Raw genomic sequence first — 9,985 nt, 5'->3', positions numbered from 1 at the left:
GCCTCTCTGGGCTAGTCTTAACAGGTTCAAGAGCAACTGGAGATTGTTTCTTCGAAGAGCGCCTTGTAGGCGTCGTCTCCTTCGGTGAGCGATGCTCTTCAACAATCTCAACACCCTCATCTTCTCCAACAGGGGGCGGTATGGGTGGTGGGCCGAAAGGATCATCGTCATAGCCAGACGAAGTTCCACCGACCGCAACAGAAGCGGGGTGACGTTTGACAGGCGGAAGAACCGGCGAAGTGAAGAGCGAGTCGTCGGGGTTCGACTCGTACAATTGATCTTCTTTCATCGCAGGTGGAAGTTGGTGCCGTGCACGCTGACCATTGGACATGCTCTGCGGCCCGTCGATTCGAGCACTCTGGCTGCGCTGCATCTTCTGCTGTTCTGCGGCGGCCGCAGCAGCTTGCTGCTTCATCTGGCGCTGGTAAGCCAAGCGTTTCATTTGATGTTGTTCCATAGCAAGGCGTTCCAGATCCTGCACACTACGAGTGAAGAGGTGTGCATATGGCTTCAGCCATGTATGCGCCATAACCCTGTTCAAATCTGCCCGATGCGCCGGATCCGGAACCAGCATGAGGGAGAGTAATTCCCGCGCTTCTGCGGAGACATAGTCTGGGAACGTAAGTGGCGTATTGACTATGTACCTATAGAGCAAATTGATATTATCGCCGTCCGGGTTCGCGGGATCATCGTCGAACGGAAGATAACCGGCCAGCATAGCGTAAAGTATAACACCGCAAGACCAAATATCGACTGCGGAGCCAACATAGAGACCTTCCGAGATCACGAGTTCTGGAGCAGCGTAGCAAGGACTTCCGCAGCTCGTCTGCATGAGATCGTCCGCGCGATGTTCGAAACGATTAGCAAATCCGAAATCGGTAATGATAACATTACGGTGGCGATCCAAAAGCAGGTTCTCTAGTTTTAGATCCCGGTGAACAATTTTCTTTTGATGGATGTACCAGACGCCCGAAACGAGTTGAGCAAAAAGCTTGCAAGCGTCTTTCTCTTTGAGGTAACGATGTGCCAGGATATGGTCAAATAATTCTCCGCCAGATGCATATTCTAAGATGATGCCGATGTATTTGTCAGTTTCGATGACATCGTACAGGCGTACGATATTTGGATGCTTGATAGTCTGCAAAATGCCCGATTAATCAGTCTAGCGATATCGCGATCAAAATGAGAGCTAAAAAAACGTACTCGAAGGACCTCGATTTCACGTTCTACCTTTGACATTCGGACCACTGTGTCAATGTTTCCACGTCGTATAAGCTTTACTGCGACTTCTTCGCCCCACTGGGAATGCAGCCCCAATTTGACTTTGCCAAACTCGCCCTCACCAAGAGTTTGCAAAAGCAGGTAAGGCCCGAATTTGGGAATCGTCCGTCGCGGATGGGCGGCTGCGTACGCAACTGCCGCAGGGTGGGAATAAACATCACGATAGCCCAGTGGTTCCTCGCGCTCTGGCTGAGACGTGGTGACCTGGTGCGAGGCGCGCTTGCGCGACACATGCGATCCATTGTGGGCCGCAGCTGAGTGTTGTGCTGTCGCAGAGTAGACCTGGGTCGACGCAGGGCGAGTTGCGTTGTTGTAACCTGAACCACCCGAACGCGATGGTTCTGATGGCCCTGCGGCAGAGTCGTCGGGTACCTGTAATCTCTTCGATGGGTCCGCCATACTCGCCCACAATCAGAGAGCCAGCTGAGGGAGCTGGTGGTGGTAGTCAGTGAAGTTGCAAGTGCAGCTGGGATACGTGATGGAGCGGTATGGTCGCACAATGTCAAAGAACGCCAATGTGCCACGCAACATCAGCAACGCCAAGACAAAACTCACAGGATATGGGAATTTGTGCGACTCGCTGCCCGTTGTTTGTGGTGGTGGGCGGGCAGACGGACGGAAAATGAGGGAGGAGGAAGAAAGGAAGAGACGCGTCGGAGAAGACGAGCAGCTGAGGCTGTTAGTGTTACAAAGCGCTGTTACTTATGCCTCTTATGGTTATCTTCACCAGTACAACTTGCTAGATTCCAGCGCCGCCGACGTCCCCGGAGACAGTGTTAAGCACTCGAATCAATGTCGTGCTTGGTGCTCAACGGTCTGTTGGTGGCACGATAGCAAGCCGGAAAGAAAAGAAATTTGCAGTTTGAAAGTGGACGAGAGTTTTGTACTTAGGCGAGGCCCGCGGGTGTTCTTTTGTTAGCTTAAGCTTCTCTGTTGCCATGTCGTACTAGCCTACTGTACATCCAATTTTTAGTAGTCCTTTTCTTGTTTTCGCCGCTCTGATTCCATCCGCAGTTCTCGGTTTTCTTCGAGGCAAAAAATACATACGAGCCCCTTCTCGGGCGCTCTCAGTCTCTATCCTATACCTCCTTTATTTTTCTCCCGTCTTTCCTCGCCTCCGAAAGTCTCATCCCCAACCCGCATCCTCGTCTTTCGGAAACCCACGACACAAATTCTCACCTACACAAGAAGTTCCGCTTTCGTGGCTCCCTGGACGTATTTTTTGAACTCCTCATCGGCAAGCGCAGGTTCCACCCAATCCTTCAGGAACTGATCCACCTGCTCCGGTGCCCGGCCTACAAAGCTCCGCGGGTCGAGCAGAGCATCCAGTTGGCCCTTGATCCCGTCAAAGTACGCGTCGCGCTTCACTCTCTCAATCAGATCATTCTCCCCACCCTCCTCTTTCACCACTCGTGCCGCCTGATGCGAAAGCACCTGCAACACGAAAAAAAAAGTGAAAATAGACTTGTTAGCGAAATGCAATGCACCAATGCACCCATAGTCCGCGGAGAACAACACGTCCGTGAAGTGCCCGATCATGATGATTCGAGAGATATCAGAACGCACAACTTCGATAGACGCACTCCGCGGGTGGGTCATCGTTGACGGGGGGTCAAAAAGAGCACTTACCCTGATTCTCTCGTGCGCCTCCTGGCGATCGCCACCATTCTTCACCACAGCCATGATGATATTTTCCGTAGCCATGAATGGAAGCTCTTGGCTGATCCGTCGCGCGATCACTTTCGGATACACCACAAGCCCCTCCGAGACGTTTTGTAACGTCAACAACACAGTGTCCGCCGTCAGGAACGACTCCGGCAGAGTAATCCGTCGGTTCGCACTACAACACACAAACAAATAAAGTAAAGACAAGAAGTAAGTTAACGCACATTTAGCCTCTCTCGACGACAAGGCCGTGATTTATTCAAACGATTTGATCTTACCTATCATCCAGGGTTCGTTCAAACCACTGCACACTAGAGGTCATCAACGCATTTTGATGCAGCACCATCAAATGTCTTGACAGAGAACAGATTCGTTCGCTGCGCATGGGGTTGCGCTTGTACGCCATCGCGGAGCTACCAATCTGATCAACCTCAAACGGTTCCTCGACTTCCTGTATGCGGACGTTTTGCGAAATGCCAAATGCAATCAACGTCATGCCATGTCATATGAGAAAGAAAATAAAGGCGGACGGCGGACCTTGAGGTTAGCCAACAAACGAATGTCAGTAGCTATTTTGTGCGCAGTGGCGCCGAATGATGCAAGAGGTGCGAGAACGTCAATATCGATTTTCCGAGAATACGTTTGCGATGTTACGGGATAGGCGTAGCTGAAGCCTGACAGCTCCGTGACGCGTTTGTCCAGAGCTTCAACCTGTTTCAAAAATATATTCAGAATTAATTCTGGATAATCAAGTCAATTCGTTTTATTGATTTTATCGATACCTTTGCGTGGTCCCCATCAAAGAGCGCGAGGAAGCTAGCTTGAGTACCCGTTGTGCCCTTGACACCTCTAAAGCCGAGGTCGTCTCTTGCTCGTTTAATATTCCTCAGATCCCAAAGTAATTCCTATAACATGACAAACGTCAATATATGCGCTCTTTTCTTCGTTGTTAAGAGAAATGAAGTAAACCTGAATCCAAAGTGTACACCTCTTCCCCACGGTCGTTAACTGTGCAGGCTGGAAATGTGTGAATCCAAGCGTAGGTAAATCCCGATACTGCCTTGCGAAATTCGAAAGACGGTCAATGACGACTACCAATTTGGCGAGAATGAGAGTAAGGGCTTCTCGCAGGAAGATGAGGTCTGCGTTACTTTTCGGGGGAAAAAATCATTTCACCGTCAGTAACTATTTCGGATGCGCATATAGTGAGGTCGGCTTTCTTACTCGGTAACATAGCAAGAAGTTGCTCCCAGACTACATGCTCTCCATTTAGTATTAATTATAACGATGAATAAAGTTGACGGACTGGATTATGCCTGCAGCAGCAGGTGCAACTGTCCCAAACGTATGCACATGTGCCATAACGTCATGTCTCCGCTTCTTCTCTTCTTTCGCGGCAACATCAAACTGTTCCTTGTCCAGATGCTATACAATATGTGTATATGTGTATAATCCGGACTTTTAGCATTTATACTTTGTGTTGTTGGTGAACAGATAGAAACGTACCAGATTCTGATTCATCTGCGCAATTGCCTCGTCAGATATGTTGAGTCCCAACTCCTTCTCGGCAATGGCAAGGTTCAGCCATAACGTCCGCCAAGTATGGAAGCGCATCTTCGATTCCAAATTCCATTATATTCATCTCTTCAGAAGGATACGAAGATGATGATGTCCTAGACGTACAGCAGGAGAGAACAAGTGAACCATTTCCTTGCTTGCATACCGACTACAAGTATATTGTCAGCGAAACGAAGCCCATAGAAACAGTTTTCCAGTTACCTGGTTAAAGGAGTTTGATAGCTATCAAAAGCTTCCATGTTATTTTAGGCTTGAAATGGGTGGAGGAAAGCAAGAGTTTAAGCAGCGCGAAGCATGCCAATAATCGTCATGAACAGATCAAAATTTTGGCGGGCGCATCCGATTCAGAGTCAAAAAAGGAATATCTTATCTTATCTGTCGATATTCCTTGACGGGTTCATCGAAGACGGGTATATTTGTGACCTGACCGTCAACACACCAGTACACGAAAACCCCTAGACTACTGCTAGTTCATAGGCAAAGATTGGAGCATCAACGTAATACGCCGTTGATGATGCTCAATCTGATCATTTCACGATACCCTTTCTGGATTCACCCAGGTTTGCACTTGATCGCCCACACTGTACATCATTGCACCTCCACGAGTTGCTATGATACTTGATGCGTTTCTGAATTGCACGTGTATTCTGGCAGGTTTTTCGGCATCTTTGTCACAATGGTTTAAGTCGTTGACGCCATTTTGTGCAGAGTGTCTTTGAACAAGCAGGTGGATCCTTAATACACTTTTGAGCACCATTGTACTGATGGTCTATGTGGAGTACTAGTATGTGATAATAGTCATATATGCGACTTTACGTATTTACTTTTGTTTGTTCTGCTGCATTTTGTCAAAGTTTGCATCCTGTCCAAGGATGCATTATAGCAGGTGATATTTAAAGCAGGTTTGATGCAGGACCGTGTCACAATCCACCGTTGTAACACCAACCTTCTGACTGTCCAGATACACAAGGTTCCAAAGCAACATGCCTCAAGGCCTTAAGGATCGTATGTCTTACTATACATTTGTGAATCCAGGCATTTTAGCTAATAGTATGGAATATATACTACCTGTACCAGCTGGGAATGACACATTCATGGACAAAATTAAATATAGAAAACAAGATCTCGTCAAAAGCAGCGAAGTATCGACTGCACTCAATGACTGTTCGTACTCTGTTCACTGTAACTATTATCTGCTTTACTCGTTTACTTGCTTTTCCATTTCAGACAATGAGAATTCGAACATAAAATTGGATGTTACAGTCTACAAGGTCCCAAGAAACCCTGGTGCTAATATACACCCTTTACTTCAGCGCTACACCTTTGTCGGTTTCAGTAAGCCCATGTTGCATATCACTCAATGTATTATATTAATGCGCGCCCTTATAGTTCACGAGTCTGGAAAGGATCCAACAACAGGTCAATATAAGCATTTTCTAAAGACGACTGAGGATCAGAAGACGCTGGAGGACGAGATCATTGAAGAACTCGAAAGTAAGGTGCCGTTCTGTACATTATAGCTTATCTTATAATGATCATTATTCGCTACAGAGGGAGCATAAGTGCATTCCAGCACTTGTTAACTACTAATGCTATGCATTGCAGTGTTTTTGAGAAAATTGCGTAGCTATGTCTTTGGTATTTTTGGTAACAAATAGGAACGTGCCAGATTCTCCTCCATCTGCACAATTGCTTCATCAGACATTGTGGGTTCTGACTACTTCTCGGAAATTGCAAGGTTAACCCATGACTTCCATCAAGTATAAAGCGCATCTTCAATGTCATTTTTCATTATTTCTTCCATAGAATATGAATGTAATTATATCCACAACAACAAGTAGGAGACACATATATTCCTTACCCTCATACAACTATATGCAGGAGTATTTCATAACAATGCTTAATTTCGGTTTTTCGGTTACCTAGCCAAGGTGTCTGGTTACTATCGGATACCTTCGTTGTATCTTGGGCCTGCAACAGGCAGAGGCGAGGAGGATTTATGCGGCCACCCGCTATTGAGTAGATCAAAGTTTTGCTGTGCACATCCTCTTCATTATTAAAATGGGAAATCTTAATCATATATGATTCCTTTTCCGGCTGAGAAATGTGATGACCAGGCTCCCCCTGCATCCATCATTGCACATGCACCAGTTGCGAAGGTGTTTGATGGTATGGAATGGAATGAAATATTACCCAGTATTGGTTACCAAATAGAAATACCAGGGCTTTTGGTTAAATAGACACAAGGAAATCTATACTGAAATCGAATTAGTAGCAGAAAGTTTTAAAATGCAACACAGGATTGTAGAGAGAATTTCAACAGATCCAGAGAAGTGACTCACATGATTTGATTGCTGATGATTTCTACTACCAAGCAATTCCTGTCTGGCAAAGTAACAAGTTTCCCTGACACAGGAGTTTAGTCATTGTGCTACTCTCTTGTATACATAAAGTATTAACAAACTGTAAAATAATTCTTTCTCCCTTTAGGCCAGAATGCCCCAGGAATACACCCCTTAGTCAACAGTTCAGTTTACTATACCTCTAATTGCAAGACATAGTCAGAGTATACAGTGTGCACATACAGATGCAGCTCAAATTAGCTCATTCAATGCTCCAGATCTCAACCCTAGTGCACTACTCACACTTGCTACACACTATCACAGTTCATCCATCTCCTCAATCCAGTTACCCACTCATGCTGACAATGCTCACACCCACACTCTTAGCCAATCAATCTCACAAACTGTCTCACCCCTAATTGTTGTAGATATAATGTATTTATATAATGTTTCAATATAATTATAAACTGTTATTTCAATAACAAACAGATATAAGGGAAAATAACTATTATTAAGATATTAAAATGATTTAAGAGCTTTATAAACAATTATAATATTTGCCATAATTAACAAGAGTGATTTAACCTTGTAATTTTAGAGATCCATTGTAATACATTTTATATATTGCCAAGGAGAATAACTCTTATTTATGTTTACAAATTGCACAAACCTTTCAGACTTTATAATGAATTGTAGTACTTTCTCAGAAACTGAGATCCGTTCCAAGTGTTTTTACTTTTTTTACTTTTTTCACTTATTTTATACCATTATAAGGTAGTACAAGAATTTAGACTTTTTCCCAATGTAGTACTAAGAATTAGCACACATGTGTGGTTTGTAGACTTTATTCATTATAAGTTATAGGTGCTACTTTCAATAGTGACATAGTGTATAAGAGCATACTGGCTGTGCCTGTGAGACAGGTTTAGAGTGATTAGTGAGTGGCAACAAGCAAGAAAAGATTGACACACTATAGTGGTGTGTAGCAAGTGTGAGTAGTGTATACAGATTAAGATGCAGAGTGTTAGACAAGCTGATTCAGACTGTAGACAAAATTGTGTCTGTGTGTGTACACTCTATTGTCTATCTATAGTGTCTATTGGAAGATACAGTAAACTGAGTCATTGATTGCAAGGTGTATCTCCAGGACGTTCTGGCTTGAAGGGAGAAGGTAATGTACAAGGTGTGGACAGACTTGGCTCAGAAGGGGTGAGTAGTAGCTACTGCTTCCATTATTTGAAATGGTGTTATAGACAGTACTAGGGAATGTAAAGGTATACAGTGTGAGTCTATTAAGATAGAATGGTGGGTGGGGAAGGAAAGTACACACAGGGTCAGAGAGAGGATTGTGCCTTGGGAGTGATCCAACATGAACATTGTTACAAGTGTGCTTGCATGTGCTTGTCAATTGTTACTTGCACTACAGAGCAGGAAGAAGAATGTGAATACATAGAATTATTGAAGAACTTGTTCAGCATTGGTCAACAATGCAGAAGTGCAAATGCAAATACAAAAAGGAAGGCAAGCATAAAACAAGAAGGACAACAGAGGAGAGGCAATGTAAGTGGCAGAGCAAGGAGTGGGAGGGATGGGAGGGATGAAAGACAAAAAGTTGGGAGGAGATGGATGAGCAACTATTGTGCAGGTTATTGTGAAGTAGACTGGCTGCTTATGCTTTATGTTGAAGGACAGTGTAGTCAGCTCAGTAGCATCATTACACAATCTGAGGCTCAGTGCAGGCATTGTAACAGCAGATTGGAGAGACAAGTACAGTAATGTTTATTGCCTATGTTGTAACAGGCAGAGTGCCTGCTGGTAGGATGCTTGCAAGCAGAGGACTTGACTAGAGAGAACAGAAGCAACAACATAGTGTTTAGGGCAGAGGGTTGGGGAGATAGTGAAGGTAGGAGTAAAGGAGTGACAGAGAAATGTGTCATTATATACTCTCAATCTTCAGCAGTTGATTACATAAGCAACTGTAATATGAGTTGTCAACTGATAGAACATTTCAATTATTGTATTTAGGTATAAAATAAAATTATTGATCTACTTTATAATATAGTAAAAAGTAATATGACAAGTATATAGCTTTCTAAACACACTTATGTAATTATTACAAGTAGACGAAATAACTTTTACAAATATTGTAAACTATTTGCATAGATAGTCTAAGTATAATATACATATTATATACTTATAGTATACTTTTATTAAGATAATAATGATACAACAAGTGCTCTTACACTATTATATACATTAATATACCTTTTGCATAAATTAGAAGGCAACAACAACAACAACATTATTATTATATTGTAAATATCACCCTTTCTTTAAAATTATAATAAAAATGTAATGCAAGCATAATACTTAGTACTATTATACAAAGTTAGTATAATACTTGTAATAGATTGCATTCATTCATAACACTTACTTAGCCTTTATATACATTGACATGTCTTATACAAACTTTACAATTGATTTGCAAGTCTTGTAATTACTTTACAATATACATACAATACTTATGTTACTTTACAAAGTCTAAAATATATTATAAGAAATGCGACTTTTTCCTGATGTATCACCCATGACTTCATCAAATTAACTCTGTTCCTCTGAGCACAATTTTGCAGGTTTGCAAACAGACCTGGTAGACAGGATATAAAACGTCAGGAATACCATAATCTAGTTGCAATATACCATTATTACACAAGTTCTTTGGATATCTAGAAGTACAAGGTTCTGAAGCAGTATGGCTCATACTGATAAAGATTGTATGTTGTGCTGTACAGTTGTAAATACTATTTACAGCATGATGGTTAATAATGTGGAACATTACTTACCTATATCAGCTCGAGAAAAGACATTCATGGACAAACTAGAAGAACAACAACTTATCAAGAGCAAGGAAGTAACAGATACACTCAATGAGTGTTTGTACATGGTCTACTATTACAATAGCATGACTCATTTACTTGCTTCACATACAGACAATGCTAAAGCAAATACAAAAATGGCTGTGTCAGTCTACCATGTCCCAGATAATGCCAATGTACACGGAAGACTTAGTCATTATACGTGGGTCGGCTTCAGTGAGCCCATATTGCCCATCACTTGAT

The 9,985-nt window shown here is 43.0% G+C and overlaps 2 protein-coding genes across 2 annotated transcripts; both read right to left on the bottom strand.

Moving 5' to 3' along the window:
• Nucleotides 1-601: 601 nt before the first annotated feature.
• Nucleotides 602-1,680, bottom strand: FOMMEDRAFT_80383 (Pkinase-domain-containing protein; the record flags this gene model as incomplete). The annotated part of the gene is made up of 2 exons (XM_007264817.1): nt 602-1,138; nt 1,204-1,680. Coding segments are annotated over 2 exons (1,014 nt in total), but the record flags the coding sequence as incomplete, so codon positions are not given.
• Nucleotides 1,681-2,460: 780 nt separating this feature from the next.
• On the bottom strand, nt 2,461-4,763 carry FOMMEDRAFT_81205 (Adenylosuccinate lyase; the record flags this gene model as incomplete). Its single annotated transcript, XM_007264816.1, has 11 exons — nt 2,461-2,715; nt 2,911-3,121; nt 3,225-3,397; nt 3,484-3,657; nt 3,729-3,851; nt 3,916-4,096; nt 4,171-4,200; nt 4,253-4,371; nt 4,453-4,560; nt 4,630-4,672; nt 4,726-4,763. The coding sequence occupies 11 exons, from the start codon at nt 4,761-4,763 to the stop codon at nt 2,461-2,463; spliced, it is 1,455 nt and encodes a 484-aa protein (XP_007264878.1).
• Nucleotides 4,764-9,985: the final 5,222 nt, after the last annotated feature.

This window comes from Fomitiporia mediterranea, assembly GCF_000271605.1.
Source record: "Fomitiporia mediterranea MF3/22 unplaced genomic scaffold FOMMEscaffold_4, whole genome shotgun sequence".
Lineage (NCBI taxonomy): Eukaryota > Fungi > Basidiomycota > Agaricomycetes > Hymenochaetales > Hymenochaetaceae > Fomitiporia > Fomitiporia mediterranea.
This window is presented reverse-complemented; position numbering and strand designations above follow the sequence as displayed.